The sequence below is a fragment of the Procambarus clarkii genome, chromosome 24 (genome assembly GCF_040958095.1).
Source record: "Procambarus clarkii isolate CNS0578487 chromosome 24, FALCON_Pclarkii_2.0, whole genome shotgun sequence".
NCBI lineage: Eukaryota > Metazoa > Arthropoda > Malacostraca > Decapoda > Cambaridae > Procambarus > Procambarus clarkii.
This window is the reverse complement of record NC_091173.1, coordinates 15,903,607-15,929,311: the sequence shown is the minus strand read 5'-3', so window position 1 is coordinate 15,929,311 and position 25,705 is coordinate 15,903,607. Positions and strand designations below refer to the sequence as shown.

General features: G+C 45.2%; 2 protein-coding genes across 2 annotated transcripts; one reads left to right on the top strand and one right to left on the bottom strand.

Annotated features, from left to right (window-relative positions):
* The first annotated feature begins 7,290 nt into the window (after positions 1-7,290).
* Positions 7,291-10,421, top strand: LOC123761879 (homeobox protein MSH-C). The gene is made up of 3 exons (XM_045748099.2): positions 7,291-8,452; positions 8,574-9,026; positions 9,893-10,421. Exons 1-2 carry the CDS (start codon positions 8,155-8,157, stop codon positions 8,927-8,929), a joined length of 654 nt encoding a protein of 217 aa, XP_045604055.1. The 5' UTR covers positions 7,291-8,154; the 3' UTR covers positions 8,930-9,026; positions 9,893-10,421.
* Positions 10,422-13,451: 3,030 nt separating this feature from the next.
* Positions 13,452-25,705, bottom strand: LOC138367948 (uncharacterized). Its single transcript, XM_069330230.1, has 4 exons — positions 25,591-25,705; positions 23,297-23,443; positions 18,599-18,701; positions 13,452-15,738 (listed from the first exon to the last, which is right to left on the bottom strand). The coding sequence occupies exons 1-4, from the start codon at positions 25,703-25,705 to the stop codon at positions 13,452-13,454; spliced, it is 2,652 nt and encodes an 883-aa protein (XP_069186331.1).

Below are 25,705 nucleotides of genomic sequence, written 5' to 3'. Positions count from 1 at the left end.
TTTTTCCAGCTTCGTCTTGTGCTTGACAAGGTACGGGCTCCATGCTGGGGCCGCATACTCCAGGATTGGTCTTACATATGTGGTGTACAAGATTCTGAATGATTCCTTACACAGGTTCCTGAACGCCGTTCTGATGTTAGCCAGCCTCGCATATGCCGCAGACGTTATTCTCTTTATGTGGGCTTCAGGAGACAGGTTTGGTGTGATATCAACTCCTAGATCTTTCTCTCTGTCTGTTTCATTAAGTACTTCATCTCCTATTCTGTATCCTGTGCCTGGCCTCCTGTTTCCACTGCCTAGTTTCATTACTTTGCATTTACTCGGGTTGAACTTCAACAGCCATTTGTTGGACCATTCACTCAGTCTATCCAGGTCATCTTGTAGCCTCCTACTATCATCCTCTGTTTCAATCCTCCTCATAATTTTTGCATCGTCGGCAAACATTGAGAGGAACGAATCTATACCCTCTGGGAGATCATTTACATATACCAGAAACAGTATAGGTCCGAGGACTGACCCCTGCGGGACTCCACTTGTGACGTCTCGCCAATCTGAGACTTCACCCCTCACACAGACTCGTTGTCTCCTGTTGCTTAGGTATTCCTCTATCCACCGGAGTACCTTCCCTCTCACTCCAGCCTGCATCTCCAACTTTCGCACTAGCCTCTTGTGTGGCACTGTATCAAAGGCTTTCTGACAATCCAAAAATATGCAGTCTGCCCACCCTTCTCTTTCTTGCCTTATTTTTGTTGCCTGGTCGTAGAATTCAAGTAACCCTGTGAGGCAGGACCTGCCATCCCTGAACCCATGTTGATGCTGTGTTACAAAGTTCCTTCGCTCCAGATGCTCCACTAGTTTTTTTCGCACAATCTTCTCCATCAGCTTGCATGGTATGCAGGTTAGGGACACTGGCCTGTAGTTCAGTGCCTCCTGTCTATCCCCTTTCTTGTATATCGGGACTACGTTAGCTGCTTTCCAAATATCTGGCAGTTCCCCTGTTGCCAGTGATTTGTTATACACTATGGAGAGTGGTAGGCTCAGTTCTCTTGCTCCTTCCTTTAGAACCCAAGGGGAGATTCCATCTGGGCCTATAGCCTTCGTCACGTCCAACTCTAGTAAACACTTCCTTACTTCCCCACTGGTAATCTCAAACTCTTCCAGTGGTTCCTGGTTAGCTATTCCCTCACTTACCTCTGGAATTTCTCCTTGTTCTAAGGTGAAGACCTCCTGGAATTTCTTATTCAATTCCTCACACACTTCCTTGTCATTTGTAGTGAATCCTTCCGCCCCTATCCTTAATCTCATAACCTGTTCCTTTACTGTTGTTTTTCTCCTAATGTGGCTATGCAACAATTTAGGCTGAGTCTTTGCCTTGCTTGCGATGTCATTTTCGTATTGTCTTTCTGCCTCTCTTCTCATCCTGACATATTCATTCCTGGCATTCTGGTATCTTTCTCTGCTCTCCAGTGTCCTCCAGTGTGTGTGTGTGTGTGTGTGTGTGTGTGTGTGTGTGTGTGTGTGTGTGTGTCTGTGTGTGTGTGTGTGTGTTTCACCTGTTCCAAAGGCGAGTCTTGCATAGTATATATAATGTGTAACTGACTAATATGTTTTACGGGCTCACCATAGCCCGTGCTTCATGGACATTTCGTTCTGAGTAGCTAAATCTAAAACAACAACAACGACAACTAATTTGTACCTCTCACAGCCCCGCTCCTGTGCCACGTAAGTCCACAACGGGCTCACCATAGCCCGTGCTACTTGGGACTTTTTGTTCCAAGTAGCGAATCTTAAACAACAACAACAAATAAAATGTCATCTCAGATCAGTCTACTACCTCGAAGAACTTCACCTGCTTGAGCAAGCCCGTGAGCTCCTGCCTGTAGAGAGGTTACCTCCCTGGGAGGATGACTCATGCAGGATCATCAATGAAATGACAATATAAAAATCCAACATGATATCACAAGCAATGAGGCACAAGTATCTCGCGGACATTTATAAAGAAGCCGGAGATGAGCTAGATCAAATGTACACTGATGGGTCATCTAATCCTGTCAATGGCAGGGCTGGTACAGCATTCACTGTATTTAGGAATAATGCCTTTCAACGCGGAAATGAAGAGAAAGCACGTATTGAGAACTATGCCTCCTCAACGCAAGCGGAGCTAGCTGCCATTGTTATGGCGTTAAGATTCCTCGAACGAAACACTAATGGCGCAGTGATCTACACTGACTCAAAAGCAGCGCTACAAAGCCTAAGTAAAAATCTGGCCGAGAATCTTGCGATAGTCGCAGAAATTAAGAGAGCTGTGAGGGTACTAACCAACCAGGGAAGAGTCGTCAAGTTTCTGTAGATCCCCTCCCATGTTGGAATGTGTGGGAATGAACAAACGGATGTGCTGGCTGCTGAAGGAGACCATATTGAATACTTCATTCCCAAGACTTTGCTACAAATTAGAGGTATTGTCAGGCAACATCACCGTGACAAGGTAACTGAGGAAAGGAGGATAGAAGCACAAACCAGTGAATCTGTACGATGGTACAAAATGGTTGCAGCTGGCAATCCCAATCATTATGGACGATGAGGAGGTGGCCGCGGGAGAGAATCAGTAATAGCGAGAATCCGTCTTGGATACAAATATCCATGGAGATTCGGAATGGAAACAACAGCTGAGCAGCGGAGCTGCAGAATCTGTGGTGAGAGTGACAGACACCGCCTTGACCACTACCTGAAAGAATGTGAACACCTGAGAGACATTAGAAATATGTGTAGAATAATAAACCCCACATTGTTTGAGTTAGGAATGCATTATTTGCCAAATATTGATACTGTTCTTAAAAAGATTCTCCCATTTTGCACCCGCAACATAACGTACGATTTTAAAGGTTGACAGATGTTAATCTTCTTGTTTGAGGAGCTGTTCACTTGAGACAATTAAGCAAGTCCCAGCTGTGTCTGGGTACAAGTGACAGGATGAACAACCCAGCGGGTATTCTTCCTATTGGGGAGTGTTGTACATGCTGCTATGGCGGTATGTCCATTCACAGGATGAGTGGTGCTATCCAATAAACTCGCCCCTCGGGGCAAAATTTAAAAAATTTAACAACTAATTAATCACGTTTCCTCTTCTTTCTCTAAATAAATAATGTGTATACTATTGTGACATATATTAGTGAGGAGGAATCATTGCATTAGACAACCAACGGCTAGAAACCTTGTTCACCATACCATAGTAGCCCGGGCTCTCCATAGCCCGTGCTACTTGCAACTTTAGGTTCCCAGTAGCTGAATCAACAACAACATCGACTAGAAAGACGGGGTCCAAGAGCTAACAGCTGGTTCCTGCAGGCACAAATATTAATAAACCATGTGTGTATTTACTATGTGTATATAAAATGTTTGATTACAAATTTCACAAATTGTTTACCGACGGTGCTGGTGGAGGCTGTAGACCTGTGCTGGTACTGTTGTATAGTTGTGTCTTATTGTCTTCTCTACCTGTCCTCGCAACCCGTCCTCGCAACCTGTCCTCTCAACCTGTCCTCGCAACCCGTCCTCGCAACCCGTTCTCTCAACCTGTCCTCCCAACCCGTCCCCTCAACCCGTCCTCTCAACCCGTTCTCTCAACTAATACGTTTCAATTTATACGTTCTGGTCCCCAACGTACAAATTACAGGGTACTATGAAACGTAGTGGCTCACAAATATCCGTTTTCTATGTTCGTTATGTTCCGTTCTTTATTCGTGGGTTCTCGGGTAGGTTTGGTTCGGGCAATTTAGTACAACAGTTTAGTGACGTTGAGAACGCTCGGGAGGACGGCCTGGTGTGGCATGGGTTCCTGCGAGTCTGGTTAGCTTAGCACTTGTATTCACCTACTTGTTCTTGTAGGACTGAGCTCCGGCTCTTGAATCCCGCCTCTCGACCATCAGTCAACTGGTACACAGGTTCCTGAGCCTATTGGACTCTTATTATATTTATATTTGAATCTGTGTATGGAGTCTGCCTCCACCACGTCACTTTCTAATGGTTTCCATTTCTTAACTTCTCTTAACACTGACAAAATATTTCTAACATTTCTGTGGCTCATTTGTGTACTAAGTTTCCACCTGTGTTTGTGTTCCATCCGTGCTAGATTGTAGGTCTTTATCTGGCCCTGTTAATTCCTCTGAAAATTGTGTAGGTGTTCTTTGTACGATGTGCAAACTAAGAGAACGGGCTGGTGTCCTGGGGTAGGAGACCTGGGGAGGGGGGGTGTTCTTCCTCACCTCTCATTCATTCACTCATTTTTTTGTAAGGTAGAATTATCTCTAGGCATGTGAAGTTTGTTCTCACCTGTATATCGCCATTGGTAATTTATAATATTATGAATAGCATTTTACCGTATTGTTTATTTATTCCCAAATTTTTAGTGACTGTGTTTCAGTCGCCAGCCTCTTGCAAAATCGAAAACAATATTTCGAACGTTTTTAGGATATACGCTTCGAGATTCCTCTGTTGATGGAATCTCTGATAGTCACACGTGACACCTTTATTTGATAACTTACTCTTGAAGAAGGAAACTTTATCAGGCCAAGTTGGGTATGCTTTTTTGGGAATTTGTAAAATGTTTTCAGAGAAGCCTATCTCTTGTGTGTTGGAGGTCTGGGCGTGTGTGTTGGAGGTCTGGGCGTGTGTGTTGGAGGTCTGGACGGGTGATGGAGACTTTGAGGGTGACAAGAGTGAGTTCCTCTCCACCTGTTATAATTATAAGCTAATATTAGTATAATCCATATTATTATCAATTATAATTAACTTGGATATTATTCAAATTGTAATTGTTTTAAATCACTATTTTAATATATAAAGGAAAAAAATTGTTTTCACTTGTTTTACGCATAGCAAATAAAAAAATTCAAGCATGTATATTTTAGAAATTTAGGTAGTTGTGTTGCCATATAATTTGTTTTAATAAAATGTAGTAGAGTATTAACGTACACACAATGTTTTTTAAATTATTGGAAAAATATTATTTTAAATACTGACAAATTATTGTTTGAAATACTGAACAATTATTTGATTGCTTTATACATTTTGTTACCAAATGTAATCGTAAACAATAATACCTTCCATAAGTGCATTTAGCTTTTAAAGTCATAAAAGGCAAGAGGAACACTCAGTATTGCTGGTAAAGTCTTACAAGCCCTGTGGGAGTCTATTGTTGGTACAGTCTTACAAGCTCTGGGAACCTCCATTATTACTGGTAACGTCTTACCAGCCCTGAGGGACTCTCAATATTGCTGGTAAAGTATTACAAGCCCCGAGGGATTCTCAGTATTGGTGGTAAAGTATTACAAGCCATGAGGGACTCTTCAGTATTGCTGGAAAAGTCATGCAAGTCCTGATTTTTTTGTAATATGGGATTTAATTATGCCTTGCTGTTTAGAGGAAAATGTTTACAAATGATAATAATATTAGATAGCTGTATTTGTAATATTTTAGCCATTAATAATAATTTAAATAATAATAATTATTATTAATATTATTATATCCAAAAGCAAGAATAATAATGATAATGATAATAATAATAATAATTAATGGTAATGTCTTCTCACAGACATAATTCTCATTATTATTATTTTGGCTAAAAAGTCACACTTGTGTATTTGTGAAATTTATGTAACGAATTTACCCCAAGTCTTTCACACTCTCCTGAGTGCTTTGTCGAGGTCTGAGTGTGTGGTGAGAACGAGACTTATATCTCAACCTCTAATCTATGATTTCACAAATAAACAAGTCTGAGTTTTTAGCCAAAATAATAATAATAATAATAATAATAATAATAATAATAATATTATTATTATTATTATTATCGTTATTGTTATTATTACTATGATGATAATGATTATTTTTTCATTGATATATCACGTTGCTGTGATTTCTCTGTATAATAATAATAATAATAATCCACGGTAGGTGGGGCGGGCCACCATGGTGGTCTCTAGGGCGTCGGGTTGAGGCACCTCAGAAGCCTCACGCAGAAATATTACAAATACAGTATAGCATAACACTTAAAGAAATATATAATGTTTGTATTCGACAATTTGATCTGTAAATATTGTAATAATACATCTAATTATAGGGGTTATTATATGTTTGAAAATACTATATAAAGTAGTATAGTTATGATTCCATTGAGCTTCAGACTAGAACGGTGGCAAAACTGATAATTGTTTTAGTATAATCACAGTCCACTACGGGCTCACCATAGGCCGTGCTACTTAAAACGTTTTGTTCCAGGTAGCGAGTCTTTAACAACAACAACATGATAATTGTCCTGACGTACTGGAATACCGATTGTCTCGTATTCATACATACCACCTCTCACTTCATATTGCTATTTTAACTATTATTAACTAAAGTGAATTATTGCTATTATTATCATCCTTATTGTAAGAAACAACCTTGGCAGGGTATATTAGGCCGATGGAGCTGACGTCATTTGTAACACTAAGCGCCTAAATTGGTCTCCCTCTACCATCAGGGCGGGAAGAGTCACATTATAAACACAGACCCCCAGGACACCAGCAGAGATCCCAGGACACCAGCAGACAACTAAGGACACTAACAGACAACCCTGTACACCAACAGTAACCCAGGACACCAGAAGACAACCAGGACACCAGAAGACAATCCAAGACACCAGCAGACCCCCAAGACAACCTAGACACTTGCAGACAACCTAGGACATTAGCAGACAACCCAGGACATTAGCTGACAACCCTATACAACAACAGATAACCCAGGACACCATCAGACAACCCAGGACACCATCAGACAACCCAGGACACCATCAGACAACCCAGGCCACCAGAAGACAACCCAGGACTCCAGCAGACACCTGCAGACATCCATCACACCAGAAGACCCCACAGGACACCAGCAGTCTCCCAGGATACCAACCGATGGGATGGGACCCCCATCCCATCCTTGTGAAGATGTATTATTAAATACGAAAGTACCTAAGGAAATTCCTGTTTTAATCCTTCCTTCGTGGTCTGACACTCACTTTGTTCATCGTGTTAATTAATTCGTGATTTACACACACACACATAATATATATATATATATATATATATATATATATATATATATATACAATACTGTAAAATATTTTAAGCAATTTTTTAGCCATCGTGAGTTACTTTTGTTGTTTATTAATTTTTTGTTATTTTACATTTAGTGTGCATTTTATTTTCCATGTTCAGATAAATGAAAACTGGAGACCTTTAATGGTACATAATATTTTTTTTAATTACTTGTACAATTGGGCCAGGGAGGACAAGGCACCTCCCAGCTGGGTTAAATACTGCGGCATTAAACTGTCTGCCTATTACAGCAGTGTGCGTCTTAGCGCATTCCACACGGAAAGTTACACAACAACCCACCAGAATTATTCGTCAGGGAAAATGCAAAAATTCTATTACGCGGCGGATTTTCGAGTGCGAGTCATCCACTCGAGCCAGGAGTGGCGGCACATCGCGGCGGGCGGCACTCCGCTATGCTAATGTCGGCGGTATATCAAAATAGCGACTTACTGCACCAGAACTCGGGCCACGAGAAGTTTTCCCTCCCAAATTCCCGTACTCCGTGCTAAAATATGAAATCTAATAAATCAACATGTTTATTTTACGGTACTTGGTGGCGGCGCAAGTGGCGCTGATGGCGGGAGGCGGCGGCTGGCGAATGAGCCGCCCTCTGGTGTTTACTTAGGACGGAGGGGGCGGAGCCTGGCTCCTCGCCCGCGATGGATGGGCCACGCTGCCATCGCCGCTTTCTGCTATTATTAAGAATTGTATTAATATGATTTTATTTTACGTCTCTATAAGTGATGTTATATTTAAAGTATGTAAGTATGTCTTGGTGTGTTATGAGAATATAACGAATATGAGCCAAGTGTTTGAGAAATAATTTTGTTAGCATTGTTGGAATCCGCCATAATGTGAGGGAGTGACGTGCTACCTGATTGGTGTTTCCCTCGACTCCTCCCTGAGCATGTTGGCCCCGCCTCTTGCGCCTCCATCATCATATAAATGCCAACCTTCATAACGGCGCGCTAGATTTCACATTACCTTCGTGCTGTGGAGACCACGCCGCTGTGACCTGCTACCTCTTGCCAAGATGGAGAAACCTTCGCCCGTGACGGAGCAAAAACCTGCCCAGAAGCCCAAGTTGTCCTTCAGTATAGACTCCATCCTAGGGCATCGTGACACCGCCGTCAGCCCTCCGACGTCATCACCCGAGCCAGACTGTCGCCCTGCCTCGTCGTGCAGTGCTTCTAGCGACGTGTCCTTCGTCAGCCAGGACTCTGAGCGTTCCCAGAGCCCCGCAGTGCCACTTGTGCGGCCCTTCCACCATATGGGTCCTTCACAGTGGATCCCCGCTCACCCCTACTTCCAGTTCACCGCTTCAGTTCATGGTGAGTACCATCACAGCAAAGGTATTTCCTGTTCTGCAGAGTTGTGTGTGAGAAAAACAATGATTGTAGATATCAGACAACACCCACTAGACTTGTGTAACAAGGTTGTGGCTCTCCCCAGGTGGCCCGCCTCTCCCCAAGCTGCCTAGCTCCGTGGTCCTTCGTAAACACAAGCCCAACAGGAAGCCCCGCACCCCTTTCACCTCAGATCAGCTTCTCTCTCTGGAGAAGAAATACCGGGAGAAGCAGTACCTGAGCATCGCCGAGAGGGCCGAGTTCTCCGCCTCCCTCAGCCTGACGGAGACGCAGGTCAAGATCTGGTTCCAGAACCGACGCGCCAAGGACAAGCGGCTCAAGGAGGCCGAGATTGAACGTCTGACTAGGCCTCTGTACCCGGCCTACGGCGGCCTCCTGCCCCTGGGAGGCCACCTTCCTGCCCTATCCCTGCAGCGGCCCTTGGTGCCCCTCCTAGGGTAGTGGAGAGATGCTCCCGTGATGTACCTGCAGCAGCCCCGGCTGCCTCGCCGCCCGCCCCTCCCAGGTCTCCGTCCAGCCTCTAGTCACCCCAACACTGGTGAGTGTCGCCGCGGAATTATTCAAATGTTTGCTTGTAAAGGGCACGTTTATGGACCTTTATTTGACGCCCGAAGAGAACTGTAATTGTTTGTTAGATTCGTCTGTTTTTTAAGGCTTAGTCAGCCATATACAGTATTTACAAGTAGTTTAATATATACAATATCTTAATATTTACATGAAGGTTAATATTTACAAATATCTTAATATTTATAAATATCTTAATATTTACATGTAGTTTAATATTTACAAATATCTTAATATTTTCAAGTAGCTTAATATTTACAAGTACAGTACCTTAATAATTACAAGTATCCTAAGTACAGTACCTTAATAATTACAAGTATCCTAAGTACAGTACTTTAATAATTACAAGTATCCTAAGTACAGTACCTTAATAATTACAAGTATCTTAATACAGTATTTACAAACATATTATTAACACGTATCTTATTATTTGCATATTAATATTAAGATTATTTTAATATTTACAATTATTTTAATATCTACAATTATTTTAATATTTAAAAGTATTTTAATATTTACAAGTATTTTAATATTTATAATTATTTTAATGTTTAAAAGTATTTTAATATTTACAATTATTTTAATATTAAAGTTTAAATCAAGAATATATATAGTAAATATAATTTTTATTTGTTTAAAATTGAAGTCATTTGTCACTAAATTTTGCCGAAATCGTTTCTTCTTTGTCTTGGCGCGACGAAAATATTTAACATTCCCTCATATATATATATATATATATATATATATATATATATATATATATATATATATATATATATATATATATAGTATTTATTTTATGGCCGCAAATGTTTACCGTGTAATCTGTTTCCCCCTCAGGTTCTTCACTTTCATAGTGACGCCCCCACCATCCACGCCCATGCCAACCACGCCCCTGCCACCTTCGCCCCTGCCACCCACGCCCCCAGCATACAACGTCAGCAGTAGTACCCTCGTGTTGATGATAGCACGGGGTGAAGCGTGTTCACTTCCGTACCCTAAACCGCACCCCCTTCCTACTACGCCCTGGATGCCTACCTATTTCCACGCCACCTGTGTCCAGTACACACATATTCCGCGGACGCCCATGCCAACTTACGCTCACACCACCCACACACACTTCCGCCCACCTGCACTCACACTGCCCCCCTACACTCACACCGCCCACCTACCCTCATACCGCCCACCTACCCTCACCCCGCCCACCTACCCTCACCCCGCCCACCTACCCCTCACACCGCCCACGCCTGGTGTCCCTATAGTTGGAAGACGGAGATATTGACTGTGATAATCTTGTGCAATATAGATGTAAATAATTACTATTTTATAAGTTGAGAATGTTAATTTTTTTAATAAACTTACAACTATGTTTAATTTTCTTTTTTAATACCCATCATCTAAATAAAGAAGGCGCGGATATAATAAAGAAAATATAAACTGTACATAAGTATTACTTGTATTAGAAAAGTGTGTTGAAGTGTTGGTAATGGGCGAGTGGTGGTAACTGTTCGGCCTCCAGTCTTCTCATCTCACCACAAGTTACTGTGGTGAGATGAATGATTTCACGATTACTTATAACTGAGAATTATAAACGCTAACAGCGCCTCTATCGCTCTTTAACTGTTGACTGGTCTGTTAAGCAACTCCTCTACCCCACTTAACTGTTGACTGGTCTGTTAAGCAACTCCTCTACCCCACTTAACTGTTGACTGGTCTGTTAAGCAACTCCTCTACCCCACTTAACTGTTGACTGGTCTGTTAAGCAACTCCTCTACCCCACTTAACTGTTGACTGGTCTGTTAAGGAGGAAGACGTTAATAATAGAAAGCATGTAATCGGTCATTGTAATAGTCTTTATATTACTATATTATGACTAAGGAGATAAATGTAAGTTTTATATATATATATATATATATATATATATATATATATATATATATATATATATGTCGTACCTAATAGCCAGAACGCACTTCTCAGCCTACTATTCAAGGCCCGATTTGCCTAATAAGCCAAGTTTTCATGAAGTAATGTTTTTTCGTCTACCTAACCTACCTAACCTAACCTAACCTAGCTTTTTTTGGCTACCTAACCTAACCTTACCTATAAATATAGGTTAGGTTAGGTTAGGTAGGGTTGGTTAGGTTCGGTCATATATCTACGCTAATTTTAACTCCAATAAAAAAAAATTGACTTCATACATAGAGAAAAGGGTTGCTTTATCATTTCATAAGAAAAAAATTATAGTAAATATATTAATTCAGGAAAACTTGGCTTATTAGGCAAATCGGGCCTTGAATAGTAGGCTGAGAAGTGAGTTCTGGCTACTAGGTACGACATATATATATATATATATATATATATATATAATGTACCTAGTAGCCAGAATGCACTTCTTGGTCTACTATGCAAGGCCCGATTTGCCTAATAGGCCAAGTGATTTTCTTTTTTTCAACAAATTGTTTATAATTGGTTTATTTGAATTATTATTATTATATTAGGAACATAAATTATTGACTTTGTTATGTTAGTTTAGGTTAGGTTATGCTAGGTTAGGTTAGGCAGGGTAGGTTAAGTTCGGTCATATATCTACGTTAGTTTTGACTCAAATTTAAAAAATTAACTCATACATAGTGAAATGGATAGCTTTATCATTTCATATGAAAAACTTTAGAAAAATATGTAAATTTAGAAAAACTTCGCTTATTAGGCAAATCGGGCCTTGCACAGTAGACCGAGAAGTGCGTTCTGGCTACTGGTACGACATATATATATATATATATATATATATATATATATATATATATATATATATATATATATATATATACATATATATATATATATATATATATATATATATATATATATATATATATATATATACATATATATATATATATATATATATATATATATATATATATATATATATATACATATATATATATATATATATATATATATATATATATATATATATATATATATATATATATATATTTTATCAAGTTTGGCCGTCCTTTTGACCTTGTGTAGGCTGGGGTTAATATTTACAACCCCCCCCCCTCCCGTCCAATATTGTCACTGTTGCAGCTCACACCACATTCACTGTTGTTATTTTGTGACTGGTGAGGCCGCCTGCCTCCCTCACCAGTGACTGGTGAGGCCGCCTGCCTCCCTCACCACAGTGACTGGTGAGGCCGCCTTCCTCCCTCACTACAGTGACTGGTGAGGCCGCCTGCCTTCCTCACTACAGTGACTGGTGAGGTCGCCTGCCTCCCTCACCACAGTGACTGGTGAGGCCGCCTTCCTCCCTCACTACAGTGACTGGTGAGGCCGCCTGCCTCCCTCACCACAGTGACTGGTGAGGCCGCCTGCCTTCCTCACTACAGTGACTGGTGAGGTCGCCTGCCTCCCTCACCACAGTGACTGGTGAGGCCGCCTTCCTCCCTCACCACAGTGACTGGTGGGGCCGCCTGCCTCCCTCACCACAGTGACTGGTGGGGTCGCCTGCCTCCCTCACCACAGTGACTGGTGAGGCCGCCTTCCTCCCTCACTACAGTGACTGGTGGGGCCGCCTGCCTCCCTCACCACAGTGACTGGGTGTCTGGGGTGAGGTGCGCCCCGGGCACACAAACATCCTGTCAGCTCGTCAGCTTAACAATGGGATCATAATCACTGCACTATTCCACAGTCCTCAATTGAGGTGAACGAAATTTTGTGAAAAAAACTGCATTTTTTTTCCCCGTTCCGAAGTTACCCCAAAAATAATTGTGTCGGCGTATAACTGCGTATGTCAGACGTCTGTGGCGGTTATAGGACACCATTATGACTTAAACATCGACTGTTTATGTTGTTAATGTGAGACTTGTCTGTGACTCCCCGCTACACCACGACCACCACCACCACCACTACCGCCACCACCACCACCACTACCGCCACCACCACCACCGCCTCCACCACCACCACCACCACCACCACCACCACCACCACCACCACCACCGCTGCACCACCACCACTACCGCCACCACCACCACCGCCTCCACCACCACCACTACCACCACTACAACCACCACCACCATCACCACCACCACCACCACCATCACCACCACCACCACCATCACCACCACCACCACCACTGCCTCCACCACCACGACCACCACCACCACCACTGCCTCCACCACCACGACCACCACCACCACCACCATCACCACCATCACCACCACCATCACCACCACCACCACCACCACCACTGCCTCCACCACCACGACCACCACCACCACCACACTATTGTCTGCTGTAAGTAAAGCGGCTCAACTCAGCAGAGCTTTGTCTGGCGTGTTTTCTCAGTGTTGAGGGATACCCCAGCCCCTGAGATTAACCAGATTAACCCAAGTTAACCCAGATTAACCTGTTTGTGAGACGGGATAGGAGACTCAAAGTCAGGTTCCCTGTGAGTATTGACGGGGGAGTGGAGCTGAGCTTGACGGGGGAGTAGAGCTGTGCTTGACGGGGTAGTAAAGCTGAGCTTGACGGGGTAGTGGAGCTGTGTTTGACGGGGTAGTGGAGCTGAGCTTGACGGGGGAGTGTAGTTGTGCTTGACGGGGTAGTGGAGCTGAGCTTGACGGGGGAGTGGAGCTGTGCTTGACGAGGGGAGTGGAGCTGTGCTTGACGGGGTAGTGGAGCTGTGCTTGACGAGGGGAGTGGAGCTGAGCTTGACGGGGTAGTGGAGCTGTGCTTGACGGGGTATTGGAGCTGTGCTTGACGGGGGAGTGGAGCTGTGCTTGACGAGGGGAGTGGAGCTGAGCTTGACGGGGTAGTGGAGCTGTGCTTGACGAGGGGAGTGGAGCTGAGCTTGACGGGGTAGTGGAGCTGTGCTTGACGAGGGGAGTGGCGCTGAGCTTGACGGGGTAGTGGAGCTATGCTTGACGAGGGGAGTGGAGCTGAGCTTGACGGGGTAGTGGAACTGTCCTTGACGAGGGGAGTGGAGCTGAGCTTGACGGGGTAGTGGAGCTATGCTTGACGAGGGGAGTGGCGCTGTGCTTGACGGGGTAGTGGAGCTGAGCTTGACGGGGTAGTGGAGCTGAGCTTGACGAGGGGAGTGGCGCTGTGCTTGACGGGGTAGTGGAGCTGAGCTTGACGGGGTAGTGGAGCTGAGCTTGACGAGGGGAGTGGCGCTGAGCTTGACGGGGTAGTGGAGCTGAGCTTGACGGGGTAGTGGAGCTGAGCTTGACGGGGTAGTGGAGCTGAGCTTGACGGGGGAGTGGAGCTGAGCTTGACGGGGTAGTGGAGCTGTGCTTGACGAGGGGAGTGGCGCTGAGCTTGACGGGGTAGTGGAGCTGAGCTTGACTGGGTAGTGGAGCTGTGCTTGACGAGGGGAGTGGAGCTGAGCTTGACGGGGTAGTGGAGCTGAGCTTGACGGGGTAGTGGAGCTGTGCTTGACGAGGGGAGTGGCGCTGAGCTTGACGGGGTAGTGGAGCTGAGCTTGACGGGGTAGTGGAGCTGAGCTTGACGGGGGAGTGGAGCTGTGCTTGACGAGGGGAGTGGAGCTGTGCTTGACGGGGTAGTGGAGCTGTGCTTGACGAGGGGAGTGAAGCTGTGCTTGACGAAGGTAGTGGAGCTGTGCTTGACGAAGGTAGTGGAGCTGTGCTTGACGAAGGTAGTGGAGCTGTGCTTGACGAAGGTAGTAGAGCTGTGCTTGACGGGGTAGTAGAGCTGTGCTTGACGAAGGTAGTGGAGCTGTGCTTGACGAGGGGAGTGGAGCTGTGCTTGGTGAAGGTAGTAGAGCTGTGCTTGACGGGGTAGTAGAGCTGTGCTTGACGAAGGTAGTGGAGCTGTGCTTGACGAGGGGAGTGGAGCTGTGCTTGGTGAAGGTAGTAGAGCTGAGCTTGACGGGGTAGTGGAGCTGTGCTTGACGGGGTAGTGGAGCTGTGCTTGACGAGGGGAGTGGAGCTGTGCTTGGTGAAGGTAGTAGAGCTGTGCTTGACGGGGTAGTAGAGCTGTGCTTGATGAAGGTAGTAGAGCTGTGCTTGACGAAGGTAGTGGAGCTGTGCTTGACGAAGGTAGTGGAGCTGTGCTTGACGAAGGTAGTAGAGCTGTGCTTGACGGGATAGTGGAGCTGTGCTTGATGAAGGTAGTAGAGCTGTGCTTGACGGGGTAGTAGAGCTGTGCTTGATGAAGGTAGTAGAGCTGTGCTTGATGAAGGTAGTAGAGCTGTGCTTGACGGGGTAGTAGAGCTGTGCTTGATGAAGGTAGTAGAGCTGTGCTTGATGAAGGTAGTAGAGCTGTGCTTGACGGGATAGTGGAGCTGTGCTTGACGGGGTAGTGGAGCTGTGCTTGATGAAGGTAGTAGAGCTGTGCTTGACGGGATAGTGGAGCTGTGCTTGACGGGGTAGTAGAGCTGTGCTTGACGGGGTAGTGGAGCTGTGCTTGATGAAGGTAGTAGAGCTGTGCTTGACGGGATAGTGGAGCTGTGCTTGACGGGGTAGTAGAGCTGTGCTTGACGGGGTAGTAGAGCTGTGCTTGACGGGGTAGTAGAGCTGTGCTTGACGGGGTAGTGGAGCTGTGCTTGATGAAGGTAGTGGAGCTGTGCTTGACGGGGTAGTAGAGCTGTGCTTGACGGGATAGTAGAGCTGTGCTTGACGGGGTAGTAGAGCTGTGCTTGACGGGGTAGTGGAGCTGTGCTTGACGGGGAAATGGAACCTGAGATCCTAACAGCCCATTAACCCTCCGATGATCTCATACTTGCCCCAGATGGCATCACAATATACCCCGGGAAGAGGGGCAGACAGCTGGTGTGGGACTACACATGTGTATACACCCTAGCTGACACCTATATACACCTGACAGCTGATCAGGCAGATGGTGCGACTAACGACAGGGGAACAACACAATCAAACAAGTGCAAGCAACTGGAAATCAGTACACGCGAGTCCCCATATAGCATCTGAGACACTCAGCCCTTCGGGTAGGAGCACCTTGAGGTTTTTCAGGGAATTGGGTTCCATGCTCGATGACGCCACCAGAGACCCAAGAGCTGCCAGCTACATGTTTCAACGCCTCAGTGTGGCTATCCAGAGGGGAAATGCCTGCTGTGTCCTCAGTTCCTGTCCGGAAGCTGAGGAACTCCAGAAGATCCACAATTTTTAACTTTCCATTATTATAACCAATGAATAACTTGTAAGCTTTATATATATATATATATATATATATATATATATATATATATATATATATATATATATATATATATATATATATATATATATATATATATATATGCAATTGACGATCACTAAACACTGATCATTTGTATGCGGAAAAACCACAAAGAAATGGGAAGAGAAATGAACGTTTCGGCCTGTTAAAGCCGTTGTCAACAACAGACTCAAACTGTCTGACTCAGACTGTCTGGTGTTGACAACGGCTTTAACAGGCCGAAACGTTCATCTCTCTTCCCATTTCTTTGTGTTTTTTTCCGCATATATATATATATATATATATATATATATATATATATATATATATATATATATATATATATATATATATAAATATAAAATCATCAAGAGAAGCCTCGTCTCAGCTCAGTGCCCAGCGGAGAGAGAACCTCGTATCCTAGGGGTCCAAAACCCGGATTTCCCCGCACTTCGCCCTGATGGCATCACCATATACTCCTGGAAGGAGGGTAGACAGTTGGTGTGGGACTACACATGTGTATCGACCCTGGCTGACACCTATGTACACCTCGGAGCTGATCAAGCAGGTGGGGCGGCCAACCACAGGGAAATAGCAAATTCAGCCAAATACAGGCGATTGGAAGGTCAATACACCTTTGTTCCCCATAGCGTCTGAGACGCATGGCCCCTAAGGAAAGAGTGCCTTGGGATTTCTCAAGGAATTGGGCTCCAAGCTCATTGACGTCACCAGAGACCCAAGAGCTGCCAGTTTTTTGTTTCAGCGCCTCAGTGTGGCAATCCAGAGGGGAAGCGCCTGCTGCATTCTCGGTTCCTGTCCAGAAGCGGAGGAGCTTCAAGAGATCCATAACATTTATGCACTCTTTATATCAACCAATGTATATCATGTAACCTTTAAATACATAATAAGGCAAAAAAAATCAAAAGGAAGGTGGTGGTAGGAGAAAAGCACACAGAAACAGTATTGGAGGGGACCTAAACATTCCCTCTAATGCGCTATGTGTGGTTTCCTCCGAGGCTATGGGTCCCATTCTTCCAGCCAGAGGTGGTACTCCCTATAAAATATTATATATATATATATATATATATATATATATATATATATATATATATATATATATATATATATATATATATATATAATATACTCTTAACTTTCATATACAGAAGACTTCCATCCCCGGTGTAGACAAGATGAGGCCAGATCGGATATACTACATAACTAAAGTGACACAGGGTGTAGACCCACAAAAGAGGTAAATCTCTCTCCCTCCCTCCCTCTCTCTCTCTCTCTCTCTCTCTCTCTCTCTCTCTCTCTCTCTCTCTCTCTCTCTCTCTCTCTCTCTCTCTCTCTCTCTCTCTCTCTCTCTCTCTCTCTCTCGCTGTCTCTCTCTCTCTCTCTCTCTCTCTCTCTCTCTCTCTCTCTCTCTCTCTCTCTCTCTCTCTCAACAGTGAAACTCCTGCCTGTACCCATTAACTAGGAAGCTAATAATAATTATTCTCTGACAAGCAGAGATGCCTTGGTAGATAACCTATCCCATCTCTCTTCGTGTGGATGGATGGATGGATGGAATGGAGGGTTGATTGTTGGTTAATTGTTGGAAGGAAGACTGGTTGATTGATGGGTAGCTAGGCGGAGGTATTGGTGAATGGTTGGTAGGATATAGGCTTTGGGTGACTATTTGGTTGATAGATGGATGGATGGGTGACTAGTTGCATGAATGGATAGTTGGACTGATTAAATGTTGGCAGGTTGGTAAGCTGACCAATTTGTCAATCTGGCTATGTTGTTTGACTGAATGTCCCACATGGCTGACTGATAAGCCGCTTGGCTGACTAGCTGGATAACCGGTTGACAGTCTGAGTAGATTATTGGTTAGGTGGTTGTTTGGTCGAAACGATTTTAGGCTGGATAGATTGCTAACTGGCTGACTGACAGGCTGTTTACCTACCTGCCAGTCTGTCTATCAACCTGTCTTCGTGGTTGCTCCTCTTCCGTTGACAGCGGGGTAGGGCGGGGCAGACGTCACGTGACTGCTTGTCAATGACAGGCAGTCGTCTGTCAGGGCGACGGCATATATAGACAGTATCTCTGAGCCTTTCTTGGTAATATCTCCTTAACTGACCCTCTCTCTCTCTCTCTCTCTCTCTCTCTCTCTCTCTCTCTCTCTCTCTCTCTCTCTCTCTCTCTCTCTCTCTCTCTCTCTCTCTCTCTCTCTCTCTCGCTCTCTCTCTCTCTCTCTCTCTCTCTTTTTCTCTTCCTCACTTGAAATACAGTTCAGCGAGAAAATGTTATTATTCGAGTCCGTGCCAGCAGTGTCCCCTCTTCTCCCTCTTTATAACTGACCTCTTATTTGTCTCATCAAGTAGCCATTTAGGTGTCAGTTCGTCAGTTAATGATGGGCCCGTCACGCTGACTGGCAGAGTGACACAGGTGACAGGACAGGCAGCTGAAAGAAGGAATGTATCGTAATTATTGATTTGTAAGAGATATTTCAACTTGCAAGACGGAGTTGTAGTGAGTTCAGAGGTTATTTTATCTCGTTACTAGCTGAAATAAAGTAGATAAGTGGATCTACCAAAACAACGGAAAAATAACGTGAATGGATAATGTTTCATCAATAATTTTCCGTGTTCCTGTATTTTGATTTGTCGTGTATTCTTGTGTGTGTGGCGAGGCTCGGCCGGAATGGGCCCGGGTTCCGGCCTCGTGTGCTCATATACAAGTTTTAGTAATATGATTCAACGCATTAATCGACAAGTTTAACTCTGCAAAATCCGACGGCGTCTGGAGTCAGTCCCTCAGTACCGGTAGTTAGTTAGTTCCGAGCTGAGGACGACGTAATCCAAGGAGGCAGATGATGACGCGCCACAGTGTAAGGAGTCCAGCAACAACAGAGCATCAACTACAAGGTCTCAGCCTGTCAAGATGGTGGTGACAAATGGTCGACGTTGACCTCAGGGCTGTAAAGTCACAATCTATTAAAGTAGACAAAGAGGTTAATTAATAATGAGAGAATGTTGATCATTTTAGGTAAGAGACAACAGTGAAAATAATAGCTGACTGCATATAGAGAGAAATTCAGCACTAAATCATGTGGGTGCGCTAGGCCTGTGTCTGAGGTCTGAGGTCTGAGGTCTGAAGTCTGAGGTCTGAGGTGTGTGGTGTGAGGGGTGGAGGTGCGGAGCCTGGGGGTCACATCACCTGTATTGGGAAGCACAAGAGTGAAGCCACTCTAACTTATTTTTACAACGCTAATACCAAGACTTGATCCAAAACAAAAGAGCTCTCACTGGACTTAGGCTTAACGTATCTAACATTGTCCACACAGGACGGAAGAAAATGTTTATATACCTGCTAGCGCTATGTAAATAAATGGCCACATCTGTGGAAGAAAATACAGTAAATATACCAACATAATCTGCCAGTATCTCCCGCTTGTTAAAAAAGGCTTATTTGATATTTATAAGTTCATTCTTGTTATGAATATCGTAGGATAAGCTGTCAGTATCCTGTCTTATGTGAGTGTCGACTGTCAACCACCTCGTTACAGTTACAGTTAAAGCCATTATTAATTTTGCTCCGACTTCAAAGTGTGTAAGTCTGATATGAATGTTTGGGATGTATTATTGCAGTACTGTGCACGTTATTGTTTGTTTGTTTGTGTGTACTCATTTAGTTGTGTTTGCAGGGGTTGAGTTTGGGCTCTTTGGTCCCGCCTCTCAACCGTCAATCTACTGGAGTACAGATTCATGAGCTTCTCGAGCTTTATCATATCCACATTTGAAACTGTGTATGGAGTCTGCCTCCACCACATCAGTGTGTGTGTGTGTGTGTGTGTGTGTGTGTGTGTGTGTGTGTGTGTGTGTGTGTGTGTGTGTGTGTGTGTGTGTGTGTGTGTGTGAGGGGTCATACCGGGAGTATGACCCCCTCTCAGTTTTCCTCCTGACAGTCACAGAAGGCGCCACAGTAACAAGTTAATTCCCTCACCTCATAATCCCCCGCGGCCACCAGCTGATAAAGTGACCAGCGGATCACGTCGGCTGGGATCCCACCCGCAGGAATCCCAACCTGCGGTAAGCGGATTAATTCGTCAGTGTTGTGACCTATGACAATCTCTGGTCCCAACTCCATCCTTTTCCTCCCCTCTCACTCTCTCCCCTCCCCTCTCTCTCTCTCCCCTCCCCCTCCCCTCTCACTCTCTCCCATCCCTCTCCCCTCTCATCCCTTCCCACGTTTTCTCCCCCGAGTTAACTTGCCATTATCTCCCCCCAAGGGTCAATAAACCGTGGGCCTTGCCTCCAATATTCAAATTATAGCTTGTATTGATGAAACAGCCCAACCACCAATTAGGATGGTAGCAGATGTTTAATTATCGATACCCACGGACTACCCTCCCCCCCCCCCTTCCTGCCGGTAAACGCCCAACAATGGGACCCAGAACCTCCCAAACTTTTCCACAGAGGTAGGAACAGGATCATTAAACTATGAACTTAAGTGACGCTAGAAAACAAAACTGTAATTTGGGCAAAAACTTTGCAATGATTGGTATGAGTACAAGTGATTGGTATGAGTGCACGTGATTGGTAAGAGTGCAAGTGATTGGTATGAGTGCAAATGACTGGTATCGGGGGAAAGCGCCAAGCCATTACGACTATATAGCCCTTGGAAGGGGTCTGGATAAGGATTTGGGATGGGACGAGGAGGGAAAGGAATGATGTCCAACCACTTGGACGGTCGGGGATTGAACGCCGACCTGCATGAAGCGAGACCGTCGCTCTACCGTCCAGGCCAAGTGGTTGGACTTGATTGGTATGAGGGCAGGTGAGTGGAATGATTGATATGAGTGGGAGGTCATGTCCCGGACATCATTAATTAGGAATATTAGAAGGTGGTTGTTATTAAGGATGTCAGTAGAGGAGAGGTGAAGCTGGTGCTGCATCTCCCTCATCTCCTCTGATGGTGGTGTCTCATTACCACGGTCACGCTCATTACCCATTAATGGTGACCTTTGTGTGGTGGTGACCTTACCTCACCTTAGGGGAGCCGGTCGGCCGAGCGGACAGCACGCGGGACTTGTGATCCTGTGGTCCTGGGTTCGATCCCAGGCGCCGGCGAGAAACAATGGGCAGAGTTTCTTTCACCCTATGCCCCTGTTACCTAGTAGTAAAATAGGTACCTGTGTTAGTCAGCTGTCACGGGCTACTTCCTAGGGGTGGAGGCCTGGTCGAGGACTGGGCCGCAGAGACATTAAAAAGCCCCGAAATCATCTCAAGATAACCTCAAGAGATACCTTGAGGTTACCTTGAGGTGCTTCCGGGGCTTAGCGTCCCCACGGCCCGGTCGTCGACCAGGCCTCCTGGTTGCTGGACTGATCAACCAGGCTGTTGGACGCGGCTGCTCGCAGCCTGACGTATGAGTCACAGCCTGGTTTGTTGTGGTGGTGACCTTTATGTGGTGGTGACCTTTGTGTGGTGATGACCTTTGTGTGGTGGTGACCTTTGTGTGGTGATGACCTTTGTGTAGTGGTGACCTTTGTGTGGTGGTGACCTTTGTGTGGTGGTGACCTTTGTGTGGTGGTGACCTTTGTGTAGTGGTGACCTTTGTGTGGTGGTGACCTTTGTGTGGTGGTGACCTTTGTGTGGTGGTGACCTTCGTGTGGTGGTGACCTTTGTGTGGTGGTGACCTTTGTGTGGTGGTGACCTTTGTGTGGTGGTGACCTTTGTGTGGTGGTGATCTTTGTGCTGGTGGTTGTTGTTGTGGTATTTGGTGCAGTAGCCTTATGATGGTAGTGGTGGTCGGAGTGGTTATTATTCCATTGGTGGCAGGTATGGTATTGGTGGTGGTTGACAACGTACTGGAGATGGTAGTAATACTAGTGGGTGGGATAGTGGTGATGGTGGTAGGTGTTAATTATTATTATTATTATTATTATTATTATTATTATTATTATTGTCATAAATGTTGTTATCAATATTATTATTGTTAATATTCCTTTCATTAATCACCTGTTACCTGTCCCTTATTATATATAAATTAAGGTCACCAAACGTAGCTCTAATAGTCAATATTTGTAGCACTAAATTTAAAATATAAATTGTTGGTTTAGATTCAGCTACTTGGAACAGAAAGTTCCAAGTAGCACGGGCTATGGTGAGCCCGTAGTGGACTTTATATTATAATTAAGATATAATCAACAGTGAGTTTAACAGCGGCAAATGAGTGTTAAAAATATCAGCATTTAGAAGCGTAATGTCTCGACCAGTGGAGATCAAGTCAGGCTTTAACAGTAAGTCTGAACGGAATATTTTTCAAGAGTTATAGTAAGTGAAGGATCTATAGTTCCAGGAGGACTGTGATGGCGTTGTTATGTCACAACACGGGACTGTAGCCCGCGCTCAAGGTTGTGGAATGTGATACAATACTGAGGTGAATGGCGAGGTGAGCCTTGTTGTTAGTGGCTCCCGAGTCCCCCCTAAGTACCAGCCAGGGTCCCTGTCTCAGTGGTCACACTCACAGGGGACGGTCCAGTGTCCACCTATACTCTCTCTCTCTCTCTCTCTCTCTCTCTCTCTCTCTCTCTCTCTCTCTCTCTCTCTCTCTCTCTCTCTCTCTCTCTCTCTCTCTCTCTCTCTCTCTCTCTCTCCCTCTCTCTCTCTCTCTCTCTCTCTCTCTCTCTCTCTCTCTTTCTCTCTCTCACACATATCATTCATTTCTACACGCTCAGTAATTTCCTCCCGCCGTACTGTTAAGCCAGAACATTCTCAATGAGAGAGAGAGAGAGAGAGAGAGAGAGAGAGAGAGAGAGAGAGAGAGAGAGAGAGAGAGAGAGAGAGAGAGAGAGACTCCATTACCTCCGAGAGAGAGAGAGAGAGAGAGAGAGACTCCATTACCTCCGAGAGAGAGAGAGAGAGAGAGAGAGAGAGAGACTCCATTACCTCCGAGAGAGAGAGAGAGAGAGAGAGAGAGAGAGAGAGAGAGAGAGAGAGAGAGAGAGAGAGAGAGAGAGAGAGAGAGAGAGAGAGAGACTCCATTACCTCCAACATGACTGATGATGTTGACACAAAAGCAACACTCTGGAGAGGACAGGTGAGACGGTCTGTGTCCACGCCTCCTCCTCCTCCTCCTCTTCCTCCTCCTCCTCCTCCTCCTCCTCCTCCTCCTCCTCCTCCTCCTGCCTCTTACCTTCCCCTATCACATCTTTGGATGTCTAAGTAAATAATTGAAGATGGAAGGGGAGTGAGAATGAGGGAGCGAGTTACCTAGATGGAGGAAGTAGAGGAAACTGAATTGAAGAAAGAGAGAAAATGCGGAGAGTGAGGGAGTGAGGGAGGCTGGCGATGGCTTTACCATAATAGGCCCAGATGGTGTGCCTACCTGGAAGCTACCTGTCTCCGGTTCGAGGGGCCGCCAGTACTCGTATGTCAAATGGCGTCAGCGGCGGTAAGTGGTTTGTTTATGGTCTAAATTGCTGCCTCCATCACTGAATTATGAGGAGGACGCGCCACAGTCTCCTGGAAATTGTTCGCCTTGACTCTGTGGGTGCCTGCTAGACCTGTGAGGTGACATGTCTGGTGCCTGCTAGAACTGTGAGGTGACATGTCTGATGCCTGCTAGACCTGTAAGGTGACATGTCTGGTGCCTGCTAGAACTGTGAGGTGACATGTCTGATGCCTGCTAGACCTGTGAGGTGACATGTCTGATGCCTGCTAGACCTGTGAGGTGACATGTCTGATGCCTGCTAGACCTGTGAGGTGACATGTCTGATGCCTGCTAGACCTGTGAGGTGACATGTCTGATGCCTGCTAGACCTGTGAGGTGACATGTCTGATGCCTGCTAGAACTGTGAGGTGACATGTCTGATGCCTGCTAGAACTGTGAGGTGACATGTCTGGTGCCTGCTAGACCTGTGAGGTGACATGTCTGGTGCCTGCTAGAACTGTGAGGTGACATGTCTGATGCCTGCTAGACCTGTGAGGTGACATGTCTGGTGCCTGCTAGATCTGTGAGGTGACATGTCTGATGCCTGCTAGACCTGTGAGGTGACATGTCTGATGCCTGCTAGAACTGTGAGGTGACATGTCTGATGCCTGCTAGAACTGTGAGGTGACATGTCTGGTGCCTGCTAGACCTGTGAGGTGACATGTCTGGTGCCTGCTAGAACTGTGAGGTGACATGTCTGATGCCTGCTAGACCTGTGAGGTGACATGTCTGGTGCCTGCTAGACCTGTGAGGTGACATGTCTGATGCCTGCTAGACCTGTGAGGTGACATGTCTGGTGCCTGCTAGACCTGTGAGGTGACATGTCTGATGCCTGCTAGACCTGTGAGGTGACATGTCTGGTGCCTGCTAGAACTGTGAGGTGACATGTCTGGTGCCCGCTAGAACTGTGAGGTGACATGTCTGGTGCCTGCTAGAACTGTGAGGTGACATGTCTGATGCCTGCTAGAACTGTGAGGTGACATGTCTGATGCCTGCTAGAACTGTGAGGTGACATGTCTGATGCCTGCTAGAACTGTGAGGTGACATGTCTGATGCCTGCTAGAACTGTGAGGTGACATGTCTGATGCCTGCTAGAACTGTGAGGTGACATGTCTAGTGCCTGCTAGACCTGTGAGGTGACATGTCTGATGCCTGCTAGAACTGTGAGGTGACATGTCTGGTGCCCGCTAGAACTGTGAGGTGACATGTCTGGTGCCTGCTAGAACTGTGAGGTGACATGTCTGATGCCTGCTAGAACTGTGAGGTGACATGTCTGATGCCTGCTAGAACTGTGAGGTGACATGTCTGATGCCTGCTAGAACTGTGAGGTGACAAGTCTAGTGCCTGCTAGAACTGTGAGGTGACATGTCTGATGCCTGCTAGAACTGTGAGGTGACAAGTCTAGCGCCTGCTAGAATTGTGAGGTGACATGTCTGATGCCTGCTAGAACTGTGAGGTGACATGTCTGGTGTCTGCTAGAACTGTGAGGTGACATGTCTGGTCACCTCTCTCTCTCTCTCTCTCTCTCTCTCTCTCTCTCTCTCTCTCTCTCTCTCTCTCTCTCTCTCTCTCTCTCTCTCTCTCTCTCTCTCTCTCTCTCTATCGCTATTTGATCAATCATTATCACTCTCATGTATGATAACTTTTACCGTCACTTTCATTGTAACTCTTGCTCAATTAACTATCAATTAACGTCACTATCAGTATCTGTGATAATGTTACGGGCGGCGGCACGTTGACTGGGTGATTAATGGTGTCATTATAAATAACACTCGTAATTTTCACTGTTACTATTACTATCTCTGGTATTATCATTCACTGCTATTACTTCTCTCCATCTAGACCTCATCTCTCACTGTCATTGTCACTATCGCTAACATTCTCACCATTATCATATTGTTTATCTTTTATATCATTATCAATTCTTTCATTATTACTATCAGTTTCATTGACATTTTCACTATCACTCAT